The sequence below is a fragment of the Rhodamnia argentea genome, chromosome 11 (genome assembly GCF_020921035.1).
Source record: "Rhodamnia argentea isolate NSW1041297 chromosome 11, ASM2092103v1, whole genome shotgun sequence".
NCBI lineage: Eukaryota > Viridiplantae > Streptophyta > Magnoliopsida > Myrtales > Myrtaceae > Rhodamnia > Rhodamnia argentea.
The window spans coordinates 22177922-22202313 of NC_063160.1; the positions used below are offsets into that span (position 1 = coordinate 22177922).

The 24392-nt window shown below is 37.0% G+C and overlaps 1 protein-coding gene across 2 annotated transcripts; it reads right to left on the reverse strand.

The window, feature by feature from the left end:
* Positions 1-863: 863 nt before the first annotated feature.
* On the reverse strand, positions 864-23655 carry LOC115735612 (NPC intracellular cholesterol transporter 1). 2 transcript variants are annotated; one of them, XM_048272368.1, is made up of 39 exons: positions 23339-23655; positions 23014-23090; positions 22559-22658; positions 22331-22438; positions 21106-21222; positions 20706-20856; positions 19890-20137; positions 19526-19714; positions 18787-18863; positions 18602-18719; positions 18141-18224; positions 17035-17130; positions 16789-16890; positions 15612-15680; positions 14337-14432; positions 14162-14269; positions 13766-13879; positions 13561-13644; positions 12789-12917; positions 12102-12300; positions 11881-12021; positions 11690-11733; positions 11501-11602; positions 10711-10779; positions 10564-10640; positions 10178-10247; positions 8979-9128; positions 6402-6467; positions 6093-6237; positions 5273-5337; positions 4953-5018; positions 4010-4103; positions 3297-3333; positions 3131-3188; positions 2889-2999; positions 2456-2523; positions 2261-2327; positions 2108-2176; positions 864-1437 (listed from the first exon to the last, which is right to left on the reverse strand). In XM_048272368.1, exons 1-39 carry the CDS (start codon positions 23402-23404, stop codon positions 1348-1350), a joined length of 3921 nt encoding a protein of 1306 aa, XP_048128325.1. In that variant the 5' UTR covers positions 23405-23655; the 3' UTR covers positions 864-1347. The 2 variants fall into 2 exon arrangements, with proteins under 2 accessions (XP_048128325.1, XP_048128326.1); XM_048272369.1 differs by having other exon boundaries at positions 11501-11584; positions 23339-23654.
* Between the last annotated feature and the right edge of the window lie 737 nt (positions 23656-24392).

The window sequence follows — 24392 nt, forward strand, 5'->3', positions numbered from 1 at the left end:
AAAAAAAAAAAACCAGGGGCCGCTGTCCATCTCCTTTATTTTTTAATTAGTTTTGAAACATTTAATCAAATTTAACTAAAATTTACATTAAAATTACATCTGGATGAAAATGTCCCGAAATATTTGGCCAACGGGTGAGATAATGCCTTTATCTGAAACAATCATAGCCACTTCAACATTTTATTTAAAATAAGATCTACTTCAAGCCCTTATTTGAGACAATGAGGACATTTCAAGCTCTTATTTCTATACAAAAAAAAAAGATCTTATTTAAAATCTTCCCTATAAGTAATTAATATAAGCTTTTATTTCTTGAAATTTGCAAATTGAGTATAGAAAGGCCATTTGCACGTTTCCATGTATTTACCTATTAACTTTAGAAAACGAATAAAAGTAGTTAGCCAGTAATCTTTCACTGAAATTTACTAACGATTCAAATTACTGCAAAAATATGTCGCTTGTTCTTGTGATGAGATTCGACGGCAGAAATAATTCTTATTAGAAATTGTACGATGCCTAACACCTACAGAGGATTCAAATTCATTCAATGAGAAACAAGATTTTCTTTTCCTTTTATACCCCAAGCAAATAACCCGGGTGATTTGCGTGATGATCTACGTAGAATTAAGTTTGAAACTGTCTAGTGTTGGCTACACCAAAACCTGGTCTTTAATCATATAACCCGACATTTTGGAGGCTTAATATATTGAGCCCCAATAAATCAAAGTAAGTCAAAATTGGGTACAAAAGTCATGGAGATGGAAGAAATCGCGAGGAGTTATATTAATCAAATTAATTTCTGTTCAAAAGTATATATTCTGTTCACAGATTTTGTGGAAAGTTAAATCATCTGGACCAGATCAAATGCAAAATGTAAAAACGTTTAGCTATATCATGATCAAATTAGGAAATTGCCTAATGAAACGACATCCACAGTCCAAATTCGTCACCTGTAATGCGACATCTTGGGGTAAATGGTATGAACCAAATCGAAATGGAATGAGTATGAGTCGAGATCAACTTTTCAGGTAATCAATCACACTAACACAAGCTTACTAACAATCATAGTAAGAACTCAGAATTCACTCTTCAATGTACCGGAGTAAGTATGAACAAACAGGAAGATGTTGATGCTCTGTAGATTCTGAAGCTCAGATAGAAGCCAAGGATTCCTAGATGCGCCACGACACCTTGGCAAGAGTGTATTTACCAGAAGGGAACAGGATATGGCATTCTTTCTTGGAAGTTCTGAGATATCTTGTAATGCGTTGACCTTTGTATTTACATGTGTAGTGATATCACGTGACGAAATTTTTATCACACACGCTTCGCTTTTATCATCTGGCATCAACTCTGCTGTGACGAAGGAGGTGTGTTTTCCTCTTGTTTCTCGTCCGCCACATATCTTGGAGGTGGACCAAACAAACTCAGCAGTACCTGCAAGTAAGTTAATATACGCAATGAATTGCCTAGAGTGCTATGTTGTGTATTCCTACTTGACAAGGGGACGGTCGGACTTGACAGACCAAACCAGGATAGTGTTTGCAGAATCATTGCCTCCACCACCTAGGTGAACCATGGTTCTCGAAAATATAAGGATGAACTTTTATATGCGATGTCATAAAACTATCCAGGAGTACTTGTTTCATAAATTCTTCTTTAATATGGAAAGAAATAAAAAAAATATATTTTCATCTAGACGATAGACAGAATATGTTATCAAATTAGTAGGATCCATGCATTAAGGAGTTTTCCTTAAAACTTTAAGACTGCATTTGTATAGGGTGACATTAATCGGGATGGTTGAGAGTAGAAATCAGTATAAGGGTCTTTAAGTAAATATCCTAAATACTGATCATGTAATGTTGTGTGATCCTAGACTTCCTTATCTGTAAGCTACCTGTGTCATAGACTACATGTATTGACTCCAGAAAAACACATGGTTTTTCTCTCAATCTCTGTTTTTCACCATTTCAGGGATAACAGCCAGCACTCAGCAGCAAATGAAAGCTGAGGTCTCTAACCGACACATCCATAGAGACAAAGTGCTCCCCACTCCGACACTTCAAGGAGGTAAAAGCAATTTCTATATTTTTGTTTAACTTACAGGTAGAAGGACAAGCCCATGCAAAAAGCCAATAAGAACCAATGCCAGGTACATTTGGAAGTAATAGACCTGCAAAAGACAATAGGCATAAAACCAATATTCTCAAATAGCCATCTGACAGAAGTGCAGACTGGTAAGGAATACGATAGAGACCACAAAGATTTCTGATCTGGAGAAGTAAAGTACAAGTACTCCACATAGCTTTGTAAGAGTAATGCCGCTGCAACAAGCAAAAAAGCAAAGAGCGGTCAATAATTCAGAAGGATCAGATAAATTTCTCTGGCAAGCATCTCAATTTCTTAGAAGAAATTTCCAGATCAAGAGGGGAGAGGATAGTGTTTCATCAACCTGAAAACAGAAGCACCCATGGTAATGAGAGCCCCTTGCATTCTTTGGCTTCGATCACCGGGGCATATCTGTATAAAAGCGGCACAAAGCAAAAGGATCATCACATTTTATGATTGCCTTTGAATGAGAACACGTAATTACAACCTAGGTCTACTACAGAGAGATCACTGTCGACCCAAGATTTCAAGTGTTCAATTGTGGACAGGAGTTCAATAAGCAAGGCAAATGAATCAACATCAGGCGATTGACAAGACACCGTGTTCTTTAAAACCTTGGCACGTGCAATTCTAAAGATGAGGAAAGATGGGAAGAAGAAACACAATAAAATGATTCTACCAGCTCCCTGCATTTGCAGCCATAGGCACATTGCTAGTCAAGGACAAGCAAGCATTCTACAAGAATTGGATGATACAGAGATCAGATAAGGGCTCACCAGAAAGGCCTGTATTATATGCACACAAAATTCGACAGCAATCCCAATTGACATTACAAGATTAACGACAGAGACAGCATTTAGTTGGATATTAAGAACTGCCATGACACCCTGCAAAGGAGTGAGGTTGTCAAGATCAATGAATAGTCATATTTTTCATTAAGAGTTAAAAGTAACTAATGAAAAATAGTCAACATGACGAATCAAAAATACAATGGATCATTGACAGTGCAGAGCTATACCATAAGATCTACAACAATCATTGCTAGTACAATCAATAGGATTATGGAACTCCATAAACTGCACCGGAAAAGACATCAAGTTGACAGTTACTTCAGAATTGATTGTAGATAGATAATCATTTAGGTAATAGAAAGGAAAGAATGGGTGACAAGAGAGAGTACACACCTGGATGTGACAACCAAGAAAACAACAAAGATTGCACCTGTTAACAAAACCACCAAAACTTAAAGAGGGAACACCCTAATGATCCTTTAACCCAACATCCGCATCCTCTATGGGGTACACCTCAAGAATGACTAACAAAACAAAGTAAACAAATAACAGATGCAGAAAATGGCATACACCAGCTGCTTTTCCTAGAAGACAATTGTTATTTTGCTGACCAGGGAGTGACCATCAAAAGATCATGGAGTGTAGTCCAAGGCACAAATTTTATATTTTATTATGTACTTTTCAAAAAATGCTAAGACCTACCCATAGAAATATTAAAATATTGTGAGTAAGGGTAAGTAATTTAATTAGGAAAAGAAATCAGAACTAGTTGGGACTGTAAGCATAAAAAAGGGGGGAAAGATGATGGGAGATCATTGGAGACCATTCATAACGTACATGAAGTGAATGACTGCACTTTACACATGAATAGATAAATTTGCAGATACTTTTTTTATTTTTTGTCAAATTTCACAGATACTGGACTTGCTGAGAAATGGTCACAATGGCTCAAAATGATTAATATAATGAATCCCCGTGAAAAGGCAAAGGTTAACTATGTTTTCCCGCAGTTCAGATGTCACGATGCAGATGAATAAGGAATTACACCCGAGGTAATTTTTTGCAGAGTATAATAATATGGTTTTCACTGTTTTTCAGTGACATACCAAGGGCTATGGCAATGTTGATCAAAGCCACCCTCCATATATCCAGATATTGCTCAAAAAAGATATAGAAGACTGAATATGGAAATATTTCCATCTGTATCAGAAAAGAAAAGACCATCATATATGTCAATCAACATAAGAACATAGCCACCCTCCAAATCATGACAAAACTAAGTACAAGATTGTGATGATATATCTAATGAAAAGATGTTCCCTCCATATATCCAGGTATTGCTCAAAAAAGATATATAAGACTGAATATGGAAATATTTCCATCTGTATCAGAAAAGAAAAGACCAGCACATATGTCAATCAACATAAGAACATAGCCACCCTCCAAATCATGCCAAAAGTAAGTACAAGATTGTGATGATATATCTAATGAAAAGATGTTCGTTCAAATATAAGCCAAACAATCAGAAAGAATTCAATAGTGAAAAGCGAAGTGGCAGGTGCATAGAAACTCCAGAAGCATTCAAATCATGATGCCCAACCATCAGTCATATAGATTATTACAGATTAATGACGAGCCCATAATGGAATACCTGTCATCAATGTAACCATGAGACTACTGCCAAACTCCATATTGAGAAAATACCAAACAGATTGCAATTTATTTAAAAAGTTTGGCTAATCATAGGCAACATTCCTCCATATGAACCAACAAGTCAAAAATGGATGGCAAATTTGAGGTTCAGGTGCACTTAAGCTCAGCCATCATCACCTCCAAATGATTCTAGCTCTTGACGGCGCAGCACTTATAAACCCTTGCATGTTGGTCCTAACAAACTTGAGACACTTCAACCATTTTATAGCAAAATGAATGAGCCAAAGAAACGAAGCATTATTAAATATTGTCACCGCTAAGTTTCCACCTCAGCTTGCCAACCTCTGTTTGCTAGTTATTAGAGATTATAAACATAAAGTTGAACAACTTTGGAACCTTGAGAGAAGAAGAAACTCTTGCGCTAAACTCCCTTGCAGCACGCATGGAATTAACGTAGTCACCCTACAAATCACAGACATATCCAACCAAGTAAGGATGATTGACACATTTTGTAGTCTTTTATTTTGTATTATTCAACCCATATGGTCTCCGTAGAGACAATTTTCTCCCAACCCCTCAGGGAGCAGGAGCAAACCCCTGTTCGCGTGGTTCTCCCCCCAAATGTTGGCCACTAGACCAACAAAGGAGATGCAGAAAGAACATGAACAGATAAACCAATAAAAAAGAGAAAGAAGATGCTGTTTCAGCCCTCTTACTTGTTTATTGAGGGGTGTGTGGAATGTTCGGAACTCTGATGCTTGTATAACACCACTCTTATAGCCTGGTGAAAGTCACAAGGACAGGAAATTTTAGTTTTTTCCTAGCAAGAGCATTCCAAACCAAGTACTCAGCAGTATCTATGCACATTCAAAGTCGAACCATAGATATCAACCCAAGAATGAAGGACATTCAGCAGATCTTGATTCATTAAACATAATACGCTAGCTAATTCCATGGAGTTCATTTTATGAGATTGAAGAATACAGAGGAAAGGTGTAATCTGCCTTGATGACATACATGTAAGAATAGGCTTGCATGTAACAACTGTGAGCACATGCATAAGACCATAAACAGGATCTTATCATACTTAATTTACAAAAGGAAAATTTCCTTTATTCTTTTGGGCTTTTTTTTTTTTTTTTTTTTGGTAAGGCTATTCTTTTGGGCTTTTATCTCTCTACTTTTGTATAAAGTGCCCAGAGCAGATGGAGGAGACCATGGCTACAAGATAAAAAAAATACTTTGCTTGTAAGTGCCTAATAAAACAATCAAGCTCCAAATTCATGGTGTCATTGCAAGTTGATGTGACATTGGAGACTCACAGATGTCTTAACCATAAAGGAGGAGGCTGTCTACTCCACCCAAAAAGAAGAAGAAGAAGAGACTAAAGTCCTCATCAGTTGGGAAGGACTGCTAATTTTCCAAAAGGATCTATTTGTCTGATTGGGCAGAGATGGGTCAATGCATATTTGAACATGAGTGTGCCAAGTTCTGTTTCATAAAAATAAATCCAGATGACAAAATGATATTACAAACCATTAAGATCGACACTGCTTGTATAAGCTCCATGACCACCCTTTGCACAATCAGCAGATGGCAGTGCTTTAAGAAACCAAGGGAGCTTGTCTCTGAATTGCTCAGTAGACGGACGACCATTTTTCAGATCTGACTGGAGGAAGCACTGGAACAACCCAAACAGTCAGATACTAGAAGTTTTTCACTTAATTTTTTTTTTTTGTTGCCCCGGTTGACAACAACAGACCACACAGTGATGTTTGTTCTTTCACCCGTCAATTATGAGCCCATCATTAGATTTTCAAATTACAAATAGATTGGGGGTATTACCGTTGTACAGTCTCTGCATACGCCACCTAGACCACAAGGTCCTTCATCTGGTGAACAGCAAGGAGGCTGAAGACAAGGTAGATTTCCAACTTTAGTTATCAAAGCAAAGTCAAGTTTACTTGAAGCAGTTAATGGTGAAAAATACAGCAATGCTAGTAAAAAGATTGTGATGACAGGACTAATTTCCTGGTCCACTCTTAAAAAATAGGTAGATTTCCTTGCTGATAAAACTCAACTGCTGGCAATTCATAATCACTGTTGGCAACTTTTTGCAACCGAACATTGTTTAGCAGGTTAAATATTGGTAAGTCTTCCAACCAGCCAAAAAAAAAAAAAAAAAACAATTGGTAAGTCATCAGCAAATATCAACTTTCTAGCTCTTCTTACTTAAATTACAAACTCCTATTTGAATAGCTTACCAATATTAAATAGTGCGATTACCAACTTTTATCATCAATTTTTTCTTGGGTAGGTTACCAATGTTTATTGCAAATTTATCCATTGATTCAAAGTTACCAACTCTTCTAAAAGTTACCAGCCGCAATTTGAGTGACTAACCACTATCCTCAAATTAAGTTATCAAGTGTTAGTTACCAACTTTCATTGGATAGCTTATCAACTTTTTGCTTCATTATTCTCAAATCACCAACTTGTGGGATTAACTTTTCTTTGTGCAACTTACCAAATATCAATTTACCATCTACAAGTAGAGTGACTTCCAACATTCATCATATCAAATTATCAAAAAGTGTTAGGATGCCAATTCTATTTGAATAGGTTATTAATGTTAACTTATTCTTTCCAAATTTTCAACTTTGGTACTAACGGACTTATATTTGGGCATCCTACTGACATGCATATGCGCATCTACTTTTATTTGGGTATTTTATCAATGTTCATTTGCGTACATAACCCACTTTTTTCAAATTATAAACATATTATACTGAATTAACATCGATTTTACACAATCAAGTTACTGACTAGTGGTACATTATCAGCTATCAATTGAATAGCTCATCAACTTTTGTTTGAGTGTTTGCAAAGTACTAAATTTTGCAGTAACTTACAAATTTTACTTACATAGTTCAAAAACATTTATGTGCAATTAACCTACTGTCTTAAGAGCGACTTACTAATTGTTCTCTGATTACTTTGTTACAAACTGTATTAAATTACCAACTCTTATTTTGAATAGTTTACCTCAATTTACTTAATTGTTCCAAAATTACAAATTTCTAATAATTTATCAATTTTCATTTGCCCAGGTTACAAAAGTTTACTTCCATATCTTACCCACTTTTTTAAAGTCGTCAACTCTCATATCTATTTATCAACGTTGATTTGAATGACTGACTTATATTTATCCATCAAATTACCAAGAAGTATTGATGTATCAGCTCTAATTTGTATAGCTTACTAGCAGTAGCTGATTGTCACCAAATCACCAACGCTTATAACACTTCCCAGATTTTCATTTGCAAAACTTACCAATGCCTATTTGCGCATCTTACCCATTGTTTTAAAGTTACTACTAGCTCTTATATTGAGTTATATTATTTATTTGAGTTTTTCAAATTACCAACTTGTATAATAGCTCAACAATTAACTCATCAATCTTTATTTGCGCCGGAACCTACATAGCTGATCGTCACCAAATAACCAACGCTTATAATACTTCACAGATTTTCATTTGCGAAACTTACCAATGCCTACTTGCGCATCTTACCCATTGTTTTAAAGTTACTATTAACTCTTATATTGAGTTATAAATGGGTGACCTATCATCGATTAAACTACAAATCAGTGTTTATTTGAGCTTTTCAAATTACCAACTTATATAATAACTCATCAATCTGTATTTGCGCCGGGACCTGACATTTACTTGTGTGATCTACTCCCTATTTTAAAGTTACCAACTCGTATATTCATTACCAACCACAATTTGAGGGACTTACCAACTATTTTTCTTTTTAACTAACTAGTATTAGGTTTCCAAGTCTTTACTTGAATAGCTTATCAATGTTTACTTGATTATTCTGAATTACCAACTCTTCTAATAACTTGCCAATTTTTGTAATACCCATTTTAAATTTATTTGAATAGCTTACCAATGCTTACCAATGCTTACCCAATGTTTAATTGCATAATTTTCTGACTGTTTAAAGGTTAAGGTCACTCAAACAAGGGTTAGTAATCTAAACCTAGTTGGTAACTTAGTCACTCAAATTGAGGTTTTCGATATAAGAGTTCGTAATGTAAGTTATTACAAAAAAGTTGGTAACTTGAGAATACCTAAATTAACATTGCTAAGTCATTCAAATAAAATTTCGTAAGTTATTACAGGTGTCTTTTTTTACCAACAAGATTTGAAACTTACCACCCTTAACTGCAAAAACCACGAACAGATTTGTACACTGAATGGTAAAAGTTTGCTATGCTGACATAAGGGCTTACCATGAAGTCAAACAGGTAACCAGAGTAGTGCTGCAGGTTTATGGAGTGTGCGTGGGGTTGGGTGGAGGTTTTTTTTTTTTGGTGGCAGAGAGAGAGAGAGAGAGAGAGAGAGATGCCGCCAACCTGATCATCGGGCGGACAGTAAGTACCATTTATGAACTTGCGACAGCAACCAAAAGCTTCTGGAGATAGCCATACTAGAAAATCATCCAACCACGATGCAGCTGGCTTAGCAATATAGCTTGATTCTGGTGTCAAAGATGCTCTTGATATCTGCAGGAGAAATTTATCAGTGTAGTTTTTATTTTTCTTTTTTCAGGATAAACCACTGAAGTTTGCATCTGGTATCTAAGCTCACATGACCATCAACAACCCTCTCCTCCCCCCTCTCCCCCACCACCCCCCCAAAAAAAAAGAAGAAGAAGGATTCTTGTCCTAACAATTGAAGAAGCACTCCATGTAAACAACTTTCTGTTACCATGAAGACTTTCCATTTTTGTCGACACCATCCTCACAGGCCATGGGTGATAAACCACAAGATGACTTGGCTATTTTGAATTTTAGGTGCCTCTAGACCATTGTTATTGTTGAAAGGGTAGTTTAGTCTTTTCCATAATTAATGAGCCCTAATGCTCACTATGTATATAGAGAGATGATGTAATCTGATAAAGTGAATGATGATTATGTTTCTCATCAGTTATGCTGAAATTGGAGTGTGCGAGGCATGCTAAGGATCCAACATACTCCATACCATGGGTATTACTATTGAAAAGTCGGTACAATTAGACTTGGGGTTTCCATCGAAAACACCATCAAAAGTGAATTTTGGATTAGGTATGTTTATTTCAATCACAGAACTTTCATTTCTCAACCATGGGGCTTGGCTTCTCAAAACCCTTGAAGAATTTTAATGCATGTGAAGTAAACCGAGGTCATCTTTGGTAGTGAGATTTCCATACTGTAAAGTAGTTTGAACTACAGCATTTGGCAAAAACAAAATCACATTGGAAAGAAGACTTGCAGATGTCAGCTAAACTAATAGTGCTTCCAAAGACAATATAGTTTTAGAAGAGACTGCTACTAACTAGGCCTCATAAAGCATTTCATTTGCACTGAAGAAACAATTGATTGGCAAATGGACCTGCTCCACTTTTTCGGCTAGATTCCCAAAGTACAAAATGTGTCACAGGTGTATCCATGACAAAGACATGCTATATCTACCTCAGCCAGCAGTTCACTTAAAAGAGTAATTGAACAACGTGCACATCCTAGGAGATAAATTGGCGGTGCATTACTAAATGACAATGAAGTTATTTTGTTACCTCATTCAGAAGAGAGTTTGCATCACAATGGCTGATGGAGCATAACTTGTCTGTATGGCTTGATTCCGAACTGAAAACAAAGCCAAACAACCAAATAGTTTGATAAAAGCAGCAATATTAGGCAAATAAGATAAGACGTTAGACAGAAACATCCATGACCGATTAAGCTTCGAAAATTACTATTCCCAGAATGCTAGCAGCCGGATCATCTCACGACAGGTGATTAAGCCCAAACACATAAAGGTCCCCGACAAATATTACATCTTCTAAAATGATTGTTCTGCATATGCTTATTGGGTGGTATTAGAGTAAGGTAGGATCACTCATGTCCTTTCAGTCTGATATACTTCCACATCTGAACGAAAACTGGGCAGAAAAAGTCAAACCTGTAGTTGTAGTCCTTAACAACAAAATACAATGGCGGTCCAACTCGAAGATACTCAGACACATTGTTGAAATAACCCTGCCACAAAATATACGATAAGAAAAGAACAAGGAAGCAAGTCCCTGAAAGCCATGGTTAAAGTTGAAACCTGAAGATAGGAGTCTTGAGGGAGAACAATCTGCTGCTCCAGTCCTGCTTCAATCCTTGTGCATAATGCCTGAACAGATGATTAAGAGATGACAAAAAAACCCAAGAAAAACCCTTAGGGTCTGCATGGTAACAATTTTGTTTTTGTGATTCTGTTCCCAAAAGCAAAAAAAATGAGAATCATGTTTAATAACACATATAATTTTGATTATGATTCTAGAAGCAGAATCAGTTTTGAAGAAAAAATGACCATTTTTGCAAAACCACAAAAAAGTTGGTTTTGACAAAAATAATCACTTTTGCAAAACACAAAAACCTTTTCTTTCCTCCTTTCTTTCGTTACTATTTTATATTTACATTTTTCAAATTAAAATTTGGATCTTATTTATAACATGATGAAAAAAAAAAATAAGTGTATTTCAAATTATTATTTTTTGTGTATTGAAAATTGATCTTCAATTTACGAAGAAAATTTTAAAGTAATTACAAAATTAATTGATTTAAATAAAAAAATTGGGAAGAGAAAGTATTTTTGGGAACATAAATTTTGTACAGTTATCAAACGTGTTTCTATTCATGAACAGAATCACAATACTGTTATCAAACACATTCCGATTCTCTAAAAACTCATTATAACCATAATCAGAAAAAATCATTATAACCATAATCTGTTTTTGGGAACAGAATTGTTGCCATGCACACCCTTAGCAGTATATCATTCGGATGAATGAAAAAGCTAATTTCATGTAATTAGAACTTAGAATCTCTAAAGATTGACTAGAGTTACTTACCATGCTTGCTAATGAAAAAGCAACAAAGACAGCAACTATAAATATCTTAACTGCCCAATGTTCGAGTATACGAGTGTGAATGTCCTGCACATGGTAGAGAAACTGACTACATTTTCAAAGCCACCAATGAATGAATCATAAACAAGTTGGTCCATGACACAAAATTTCCATGAGAAAATTTCTAGATACCTTCATGTAACGAACAAGCAATCCAGGATTTCTCTGATGAGAGACTACATGACAGAAGGAACTCTCTCAGTTGGATCATGAAATTTATTCAAAGAGCATCACAAGGTATAAAACATCCCATTAGAAATTAGTATTACAACTATATAGGAACAAGGCACAATTGCATGGACACTGAAAGACTGAACAGTTACCTTCATCAGAAGCCCTGGAAGAATTTTTCTTTATGCAAGGGAGACAGTCAACCCTGTTATTCTCAGCTCTGGTGAAGTCAAAAACGATCAATGCAACAAAAGCAGTGACTTGCAGAAGAAAGTCCAAAAGAATAGCCAAAGCTGCACAAAAACTTGTAACTATAAGTCTTTAACACAATAAACCAGAAACTGCAAACAAGGTAGGAGTAAAACCTCATTACCAGCAAACATTGAGAAGACACGACATGCTGGCATAGGAATGAAAGCTCCAACTGCAAATGCCAAAACCTCAGACAAACTGGCCAAAGTAATGGATGGACCAACTTCTACAAGTGCACTACTTATTCGTTCCTCCAAAGACATGTCTGACGGTTGCCTTTTCACAGCATGGACCAATATGCACATGTTATCCACTCCAACCTAGAGAATTCCAACAGCACATATAAATTGAAGGGAAAAAAAGTATAATGAAAACTGTAAAAAGGGGCGTCGAACCTAACTAGAACAAACCACACTTTCCTGATGGGAACACAGTGTTACAGAAGAAGAAGAAATAAAGGCCCTAATACGGAATGGGTTGGAAGTGACATCACAGGGGTTAGACAAACAGGAGACTTTTCTGACCAGCAAAGATATAGAATTGCTGGAAGAAAATGAAAAAAAGAAAGTATTTACGTAGAAATGTCACTTGGATTCATATAGCCTATTTCCTCAGAGAACGTTTCTGTAATATTACTAAAGCAGTGGAAATCCTCCCTCTGAAAATTAGGAACAGAAACTAATAATCCTCTCTCCGATGATTAGGAACAGAAACTCCTAGAACAAAAGCATCAGTACAACAAGGTTGTGACATTCCATTGAACACAAGAACGAAAGAAAATAATTGATCAGAAGAACAACAAATTTACCGCCAAGACCAGGAAAGGGATGACTTCCATTATAATCAATGTAGATTTAATTCCAATTGCACTGAAAAATCCAACAGAACCAAGGACAGAGAGCACGACGATCAAAACTCCCGCGAGACCCAGCAATACCTGGCACCCAGAATCTTATGAGTACTGCAGTTATTTAAAGGAACTAAAAACAGTATATAAGTAACAATTAGAACAGTATATAAGCAACCAGATAGACTTGTGGAATTAAAAACTTAAAATATCATTGCCTTTCTCAATTTAAGAAACAAGATGGACTGGTGCATGCATGTGGGGTGTGTATGTATCGTTAAAGTATATTTGAGGATATTAGTTAGTAGTTAGCATATGGTCATTAAAGTAATTACGGTTTTGTTAGCGTCTCTCATGCTAAATAAAGTAGAACCATCTTATGTACTGTTCAGTCATTAAGTAAAGATGTAGTCTTTACAAGACTCTCTCTCCCTCTCTCATGAAGATCCTTGAATACTTACAGGTACATATAATGCACGTATGCAGTTATATTCTCATATCGCTCACAAAAGGATAAACATGACAAACATAGCACAGGACAGGAATACACCAGGACAGGAGCAGCAATTAACTGACTACATATTCCACAAAGTTGCAACTCGTGGAGATGTTGCTTATTTTGAACAGCTAGAGTGTGTATGTGTGCCAGGCCATTTTCGCGAGTGCGTATGGATGTGTAATTACTGTTCATCCAGATAAAGCAATATAACTTGTTAAAATTGTTAAGTCGAACCTTTGAGGAGATGTAGAAAGTGGATAAACTGGGTGGATCTCCCAGCGTGAAGGAAATGTAAGCGAACATCACAAGGTAGCTGACCTGGTGCACAATTAGAAAGAGTAAAATAACTAATATACAGGATCCAATGTGACATATTCTTCACTGGTCAATGAAGTCTTTATCAAAAAAGCAAAAAACTGAACTCCAAAACAGGGCATACTACTATCGTGAGAACATCCGCAGTACTTTCTCTCTTTAGTTCTTCCTCAATCGAGCTTTCAGATGAAAAGGAAAGGGTCAAATTGTTAGACTGTGCAGATGGCAGAAGCTCCTCCTGTTAATTTGATAAGGAAGGAAAATATTAAGAGCTCAGTTCAAAAGATATTTCTGTTGAAACAGTGATTAATCTTGCTTCCATATATTTCGATAATCATAAAGAGAACAAAGGAACATTAGTCGAGCAAATCCATAGACTAGAAGGTACACCAAAACACAATAGAACACATGCTTATCATGAATCACAAGATTCTTCACTAAGACAAGCATATAACAAGCACAATTTACCACTCGAGGTTAAGAAATAAACACAAATGGCATGTTCAGAATACCAAAAAACCTTTGCTAATTGAATAAAAGCCTTCTCCCATGCCAGAGCCATCCTATTCTCATTGGTTGAATCATCCATTGCATTGTTAACTGGGTATGTCACAACAAATGCAGAAGCCTGGACAAAGAAGACCATCAAAGAGTTAGTAGAAATTTGATAGGCAAGAAAAGGATGACTATCTCACCTCAGAATAGTTTTTTCCAGAAAAACCCCCTAGCGCAGTGCTTGGATCTAGTGGAGCTTTAAAAGCACTCAGACAAGTGTCTGCAGAAGTATAATGCTGAAAAAACGGAGATGACAAGAGAGTCACATAAGTAGTCAAATAGTTTTAATCATCGAATAACAATGATATCAATGGGGCAAAGAAGTTGTTCTTCAGTTGGAGTCGGACGTCATGTCAGTGACTCAGCAATCAGTTATTCAAGGGGGCTAACATCTCCAATAGTTGCTTTTCACTGGATAACGAAAACTACATCCATCTTGTCCCTTTTCAAACTAATGTTTAACAGAAAAAAAGTATCTGAGATTGTCACCAATCATGAGAGCCTCAATTCCTGAATTACATTATTATCATTTCTCACGAAGTTGGCATTCTTGTCCATGTTCTGATCAAGATCAGCAAAAAGGATGCACTGACCAGGACATTTCAATTACAAACAATTTTTGTTTTCAGTGTCTACTCAACATGGCAAACATCATGCTGGAATTGTTTTTTTGTTCCCCTTCTGGTAGACCTTTTCGGTGAAAGAGACCCATATGAGCAAGTCCAAGAGGATTAGCAATATTTATTTAATGCTGTGTCATAGTCCACCTATGGTGGAAATTGAAGATGGAATCAAGAGCGAGTCTACCCTGAAACTGGCACACTAATTCAGCAAGATATAAGCTCACTTATTCTACCTATCTTTGATTATCATGTTTAGCATCAGAGTCATCCAACCAAAAATAAGTATCCTAATGACACTACAGCTCAACAGGTTAACATGACACACCACCAGCTTGTCAAGTGCCATCCAAAGCAAGGATTCTATAAGTAGCTTCCTTAGCCTAAATATATTAGCACTATGCTTCATTTTTCTCTCATTCGATGAATTCTGATGATGCATATGATTGACAGGTTTCTTCACTTAGATGAGCTTTGTGAAGTTCAAATACCAAAATCCAGGAGGAAACCTCAGAACGCAGAGTCATGCATTACTGTCCTCTGCAAACCTAGAAGAAAGACATCTAAGCACCTCACACAATGGAGTAAGAAAGCTATTTGTTACCACTTGGTGGAAATAGAACTAGAATTCAACAACAAGAAAGATATTTCTTTCACATATTAGGTACTTGAATTTTGGAGTCGTCCTCTTAATCCTTAGTTATAAAGTCATCAACATGGTAACGCGCCTCCGAAGTGAATGTCAAACAAATAGACAAAAAAAAAATGCAGTTTTCCACAGAGTACAGATGTTACCTGAAAGCAATACTCTGCATGTGTAACCCCTCCGTACATGTTGTAGTTATCCAGATCCATTTTATAATACTGGAATACGTACACCGACATATAGTTGAGATGTCCGTAGATGAAAACACCAGCATTACTATCTCAAAACCAATTTCAATGCACCAAAAAAGTTTAATTATCGGTCATCTCATGACTACTTACTGCTTATTATTACTCTAACAAACATAACAGAATATTCCATTCTCATCTTATCCATATAAGCAACTCATGATGCATAATTTGGAAACTTACATGATGGTGAAGCCAGACACAACCGTAATGACGAGGACTGCTGGAGGACTCCAAAAAAAGGAAGACTAGAGCAAAAAGGAGAAGAGGAAGGCAGGCTAAGATATTTCTTGGGTACAGAGTGTCAAGAGTGGAACAGACAAGCCACAACAAAGCCTTTCTCAAGGAAGTGAGGTAGGCTTCATGGAACCTCTCAAGCCACTGATGCTTATTAAAGACGGTTATTCTCCAAGATCCATATTTTGAAGGTCCTTCCAATGCTAAAGAACTGATAAAGACAATAAAAAGTAGATTGTTGCCACATATGTAAATCACCACTTCAACTACCTGGTTCTCCCAAATGAGTAGAGTACTATACTTTTAGCTTCACTAAACCTGGTTGACGTAAATGAAGACAACCTCAGCAGGGGAAGGAAAAGCCTATCTCCAGGCCTGACCAATGAGGAAGGAAGAGAAGGGAAAGAGGCCCCTTTCTCTATTGACTTAGCTAGAACATAGGCCACTGCTTAGCAAATACTACAATCATCTATGTTTTGCTTGATGATAAAATTTATAGCAACACATGTCAATTCTAGAACTTCCACAAAAGAATCGTTCCTCACTCTTGAACTTATGCATGGCACTTTTATCTTCTCTTTTCATTCGTTGTACAAAGGGCGGTAGCATGTGGGTACATTCCATGACACAGGTCATTTACAGAGGATATTAGAAGGAGCCATTCAGCAAGCCTACTGCACTTAACATTTGGCAAAAATGACAAACTAACTCAAGGGGGCGCAATCATTTGAAAATGCTCCCTGACAAAGTTTAGGAAAACTTCGAAAGAATTTAATGGATACATATGGACGGTATGATACTTAAATATCCAGAGGTTTAAGATGTGAAATGATAAAATAACCTGCAGAATACTTTGAGTTGCACAATCATTGCCCAGTGGCTTCAAGCAAATGTCAGCTAGAGACACCATTGTGCCTGAAAAATTGACACGGATTTCATCCACCTGATTAAATGGAAGACAAAGCACATTAGAATCCATGAGAATACAAAATATATGACAGTTAACTGAAAGATTCCTGAATCCTGATTCCACACTATCAACCTTGAAGGCAGTTGCCAAAGAGAAAAAGCAATGCCACCACTATACCTTTTGCTGTAATTCAAAAAGCAGCTGGATATTTCTATCTGTTACAATACTTGGTTGCTGGCCACCCTCTGCGTCAGGCTCCGTCGCCAAAATGAGCTGAAGATATGTCACATCATATACAATGTAAATTACAATGAGAACGTGAGAGAGTGTGAGAAAACAGCGTTACGCGAAAATCAACTTCAGTTGATGCGAGGAAGACTATGAAGAGATCCTATAAATCTACCTTAATTGACATGCAGACATATAGAGGAGAGAAATTCCTTTATCCCATGTCTCCATGACCCAATTCAAAGGCCCAAGAATCAAAAAGATAAAAGTGCCAAATTTGGGTAACCAGGAAAAGACATGTTTATCTATTGTTCAATCAGTAAGAATTCACCAAAAATATCAGCATGAAAAGCAAATAGATATTAGAGCTCTTTCAGAAGTAACCCATCTAAGAAAAAGCAAAGACCATCTTCAAAGCTGACCAGTAGATCACATGGTAAAAAATATTGCTCTCAGATTTAGAGATCCTAGTAACTAGTAGCAAATAAAGTTCCGAGTAGGGCAGTAGGGAGATGGTGGAAGGAAGGGAAAGGTTAACTTTTTTCCTCTTTAACACTGGAGGAGATTATGTAAAGCTATATTGACTATAATATAGCAAGATTGAACTGAAAAAACAACTGAGTATTGCACAATTCATCCACGTAGATGTCAATACAACTACATGCTAATGGCTACTTGACATACTTAGATATGTTAACCTAGATGTACCACGGAAGAACTTTTGTTTGAAATATAAAACACATCATAGTTCTCAGAACTTATGCAAAGGTCAAGGAAATGACACAAATATACAAGAGATTTCACGACCTATAGAATTTTTCATAAAGCAAAGACCTTACGCAGAAACAACATCAACATCACCTTTATCTCAAACTAGTTGGGGTCGGCGGTCAATGAACCCAAAAATAAATAAAGTAAAAGCAAGACCGATTGGGGGAAAAGAAATAATTATATAAAAAATAAAAATAAATATATATAAATAAAAATATATAAATAACCTTATGCAGAAACAGCAATAGGAAAATTGAAAGATCGTCACCACAGCATGTACAAACCTGCTCAATTCTATAGAATGGTGCAAGATGACTGTCAAAGAATTGTTTTTCTTCTGCTGCTTTACCTCCAGGGCCAACCCACAACTGCAATAGAGTTATTTCAAAACTGGTTCTTTAACAAGGCATAAACACAAAGAAGAAGTGTCTTAGTAAAGATCAGACAATCACCAGATGTATTTTCTACATTGAAATCTCTTGAAAAAGCACTGTAAATCTTTTCAAATGAACGAAGCAATACTGCACCCACAAAATAGGTATATTTTCCTGTATCAAAGTGAAAAACTACCCAGACAAGCAAGACTACGGCTACGCAATGAAGTCAAAGTTTGTAGCTGTTAAATTTAGATCAGATCTGTGACAGGAAGCCCTAAGTTTATGAGGCGTGAACCCTGTAGCTAATTTATTCAAACTTCATTTGTTAAAGATCAAATACAGTTGAAAGTTGGTAATGGCAACAATACCTTCTCTGGAAGGGTCTCCACCTCAAAATGAAGTAGGCCTAAACAGAGTAATAGAACAATGGCCAAGGATGAACAAAGCACCAAAGTTGGATTTCTGGCAATCCACAGACCATAACTCCTGAAGAAACAAATGGAGCCATTCAGCGTGTGTCAATGACAGAAAAAGACAAACCATTGAAGTAGACCTGTAAAAGCTTGAAATACATCCTTGAACAGAAGAAAATTGGACCATGTTACTTTCTGCTGGAACCATTTCTTGCATCTGAACAAAGAAGGAACCAATCACGAAGCAGCCAAAAAAGGTAGGACATAAAGCAATAAAAAGTTGACAAGTAAGCAAAGAAACACGACTTCTAAATAAGTATCAAGCAAACAAGTATCATGCTTGCAAGTGATCCTACCAACTGCCAGCACAGCTCATCCACGTCATTCGTTTCAGTCTGATAGTTAATTTTAATATCGCGTCCAAGCCATTCAGAACAAAATCAACAGAAGGGGCAATTTACTCTAAGTTATTTCCCATCAATTAACAGTGTTTGGCATTGAGCCTTTTCCTTGAAGATAAGCAGAAGGGGCACTGCTCCTCCTCTTCTTCTAACATAGCGTAAGATATATATATTTAAAAAAAAAAAGATGATAAACATGAGATGCATTCCACTGACAGACAACACAATAATGAAGGCAGCATTCACATGTGAACCAACAGGCAGGTGGAAAACAGACAGTCCGCATGATGTGATCTCCCTTGAAGTCTGAGAGATGAACTGTCACGAGTAAGCACACCAAAGTTGACAGCTGTAAGCTTAGTTGAAAGAGGAAAAAGGCCATGAACAATAAGATTGCTATGAGGAGCACCCATACGGACCAGATGAAGACTATAAATAGCAATTACTACATCCAAGACATTTGGGAATTGAAGCACACCTTCACAGGACGTTCCTTATCCTCCTGGAGAATAGAAGTAATTTCACCATGGTTTATGGAATCCAACAGTGGCTTTTTTATTGGTGCAGGTCCCCTCCTTTCTCTTCTTCTATAACATGAACTCCATCCAAAAAATGCAGAGATCAAAACAACATATAGGATACCTAGGGAAAGCTCAACACATGTGACCTGCCATGATCAGCCAAAGGCTCTAGGTGAGGAATTCCGAAGGGACAAATCATAAGAGCACTAAAACCGAGGAGTTAATCAATTACTCCAATAGTCCAAAATATATATGGAATAAAAGGATTTAAAAAAATATACTACAAAAGAGAGATAAAATAAGCTTTCCAATAACTCCAACCTCTAAAGATCCAATAGTGATGGAACATGAATCCATTTGATGAGGAGGAGGAGGTTCTGCATCAGAGCAAAAAGGAGCTGCAGGGCAATCTCCGCAAGAGCAGCCCAGGGAAGTGTCACCACAGGAATATGAAGAGACATTCATCAGCTCCATCCCAGACAATTCAGGGACATTTGACTTAAAACTTATGGTATACGGTGAACCAGGAAACCCAAGATCTGCTTTCTGACCAATAAATGAAAACCATTCTGGCAGAACAAATTAAGTCAATGAATTGACATGTGAAGATGGATGCAAAGCATGATGAAATAAGAAAAAACATCCTATAAAAAGACTGATAGGCATCAAGCAAAGTAAAACAGATGCTTAAACTGTGTCAAAGAGTCTATATAATTCATGGACCTGATACCAAACGATTGCTTGTTCAAAGAAAAAGTTTCTTTCCAACATAACGCACAGTTGAGACTGATTAAAGAAAGAAATAACTATGGAAGAAGCTCTGCATGATATAAGACTGCATTTGCATCAGTAGCTAATTTATTTGTGAGAGCTTGAGTTTCTTTTCCCCTTCTGGGGGTCCCCATTCAATAAATCTCATGAGCTCGATTGCTGCCGACAACAGAAGTTCTCTATCTACAAATTTAGAGTTATAAATTTCTGATTTAGAACAACATGCAATTTGAGGGGAGCTACACCTACATGTGAGATGTGGCTCATTAGATAGAAACAACTCGGCAACTTCCACTAAAGAGACGCAAACAATAGAAAAACAGCAAGTGTCAAAACTCATCATCAAACAATATAACGAGAAGATACCTCTATAGCTTTTAGCACCAGCACCAATAAAATCTATGGCCCGTGTATTCATAGTCCCAAACTTTACATCCTTGCAGGAATCATATAACCTCTCTCCAAAAGTATCGGTGACGAAGAAGTGTATTGCATCAACAGCTACATTGCCATCAATCTGAAAAAGTATTAGAAACATGTAGTAGGAGCTGCAGAGAATACTATCAGAATAAGCTAATAAACATTCCCCATACACCAAACAGTCTTGAATTCTTCAATTGCAAGCAAGCTTTGTATATTCAAGGGAACAACAATGTATTGAAAATATCTTAAATATATACTTTTCTGAAGAAGTAGAAGTCTTGAACCAAATTATTCTCTTTATACAGATAACTGGAGCCCCAAGTAGTTAATATATATGCACTACCTCAGTAACAGAAGTCACATTGATGAAAAGGCTTTGATTCGGGGAGCAGGACAGCTCGCAGAAAAGGTTCAAGAAGTTCCTTAAGCATGCTGGACAGCCCACCAGTAATGGTATTGCCTGAAAAATAAACAAAACATAATGGTGTCACTTGATAGTGAGAACATGAAACAATTACTTTGCGAAAGATACAACGATTGTTTTTCTTAATTAAAGTAAAGTCTCTCAATAAGTTCTTCTAAAACTAAGCAGAAAGAATATCTCTCATTTTCTTTTGGCTTTGAGTTTGGGGGTGGTTTTTGGGTTTTGGTTGGGTGTGTGTGGGGGGGGCGCTTGCCCACAGAGGGGTATTGAGGTTACCAAAGAGGATCAATTGACCATGGAAGAAAACTGGAGCAATAGAATCTGACTCAATGTAAGCAAGAACAAATTTGTTAAAATGACCACACTCTAAGCGTTAGTAATTTCAAGTGGTGCCAAAATCAGAAGGAAAAGGCTATTTATGAAAAGCTCCATTAGTAACAATTAAAAGCAATCGCTCCCACATTTTACTAAAAACCACTGCACAGGCATGGCAATCTACACACACCAGCATCAAGTGTAATCAAGAGGTTGCAGGACAGAAATCACCAAATTGCGTATTAGTATATCCGTTCTACAGCAATCCAACTCAATAGCAGATGGGATCCCCCAACATCAGTACTACAGGTTTGACAAAATTCATCTTTGACCAGCAAGTGGATGATCACAACACAATCATAGGACCACCATAAACAGGCAGATAACAGCCCCCAATAACACAAGGACCTTTGATGGCAGATGGTGTATATAAGTATAGTGAGTTTTTACTATCTCACTCATCCAGGAAAAACAAGATAGCGAGCTTTATGACAATTACACTAGTAAGAATTTCTTTTTATTTTAGTATAGGACCGCATATGGAATGAGTATGTTAATCTATTCATCTAAGAACAGGGTAAAGAGATTCCCATCATGAAAGCAAATATATTAATGACAGTACGATTAGCCTTCTGAAGAATTTCCTAAAAGAGTAACGAAAAAGCTGTCCAGGATATACACATTTGGGGTTATGTAAAGCAAAAACATTGCATCATCGAGGCATTAGAATACATAGATTTTCATGGAAGATAAACCCTCAAGGTGCATGTGCACCTACGCTGCGGACAATGAAATCTCAGGATCAAACCCGAAATGCCCAAAAGCTTACTTGTTGAACTTGAGCACGTAATGTCTCAAACTGAGTCTCTGTACAACAAACATTTCCATTTATAGTAGGACATAAGCTTTGAATTTTGGCAGACAAAAGCTCATCAGGCTGCAAAAAAACAGGTGTTAACTCATAAAGGCATTGCTATGCCAGCACTAGGAATTCCGAAAATAATATGAAAAGAGCTTTAATGCTTCTTTTTCTTATTCAATGTCCACAACACGATACCTTGACTGAAGGAGAACCATATGGGCAGTTTAGAACTTTGCCATCACTGCGTTCTCCACATATATCATACATTGCACAGTAATCTTCCGAATGCCTTTCTCTGATCATCATATCAAATGTGTCAACAGGCAATGAATGAAGAGTATAAAAATTTCCACAAATTCAAGACAAATAAACTTGTAGCAGGAACATCACTATTCAAGTTCACTACATTGAAAAGACTAGCGCAACTTGCATGGCAGGAACTACAACCTAACATTGCCATAAACCCCACATTCAGGAGAATTAACCAGCTTATTAAAGACCATATGGGCCTCAATTAAATCATGGACAAAGATGAGAGGAAAGCACATGAGACTGAATTGCAGAAAAACTCTCACGGGGCAGAAAATTTAAGGAACAGACAGCATTATCGTGAATCACGGACTTAAGACAACTGATAAAAGCAGGCTTACAGAGACATGGCCCTGGAACTCAAAAGCATCCCCATCTCAATCTTCTCACAGCTGAGCAAGGAGGCATAACTGATCACCTATAAAATCAAAATTTCCTAAGTGAATGAAGACCAACCCATGAATCATCAACTAATCCGCGAAAAGTTGCCCCAGTTAAAATAAATTCCCAGAGCAAGCGCGATTTAACCGTTGGCGATGACCCACTACAATATCAGATTCAGACACCCACTGCATAACGAAACGCGCAGGCAGACACCCAGAAATCCATTCAGTGCTGAGCTAATACTCCAAGCAACCACCATGAAAAGGAAGTACAAATTCATGCCTGTAAGAAGAGAGCAAGGAATGCCCGAAAAGAGGGACCCGAAAGCTCGCGCTTGAAGATGGCCATTCCAGTGTTCGTCTTCTTGCTGATGCGCGAGGACCCAAAAAAGAAACGAAGGGGAAAAGGTTGAAGCGAAAAACAAGCCCAGCCAGGCGGGTTCCCACTACACCACGACTCTTGTAGTGGAAGCCATCATCTTCGGGGCTTTCGGAGGGTAGGAGAGGAAGGGGACGGAGTAATGGCAATAAGACACGAAGCATTAATGCGAGTAGAGTCAAAAGGCGAACGATATTATTTGTTCGTAGCAGGCGCGACTGCCTGAACGCAAGATTTCTTTGACTTGACTTCAAGCTCGTCTAGATTGTCTCTGCGCCTTATGGAACTTCTTGGGAATATCCTACCGTAAGATTGTCCATCCATGGGGTAATTTGGGACAGAAAAAAATGTTCATCCACCTTAAAATCAGCCTTCCAAAAATGCCGAATGTTTTTTTTTTTTTTTATAACCGAGTTTCTCACGTATATTAAAAATCCATCCATGAGGTAATTTAACTGTTTAAGGCCTAGGCGTCTCACCAACTCATCCGACGCCTCATTGATGTTGGCATTTCTCTAAAATGGCCCAAAAAAAATTTGCAACACACCTAAATTTTTTCGGAAACCAAACCAAACGCACCCTTATATATATGAAAAGAGAATTGATATTTAATGAATATTAATTTATTAGATCATGCTATTTTAATTATCGCACGAAAGATATCGTAAACTTCTTAAAGTTCTTGATAAAATTAGATAAAATTACTCCATCGACAATAATATTTTATGTTAGTTGTATTTTACGTCTCTCGTGTAACAGTTCACAGACCAGTCAATTTGGCCGTGATCCTTTATTTCGAACCAAACGGTGGTTACAGATCCTTACGTAGAAATGCCATTGTCGACACCCTAGCAATTCCCTTCTCTCCTTATTGAGACGAGCCATCAAAGCACATGTAAAGAGTACCCATCAGCACGGGGCTGACTCTGACATATTCGGGTCTTTGATCGACAGCAGG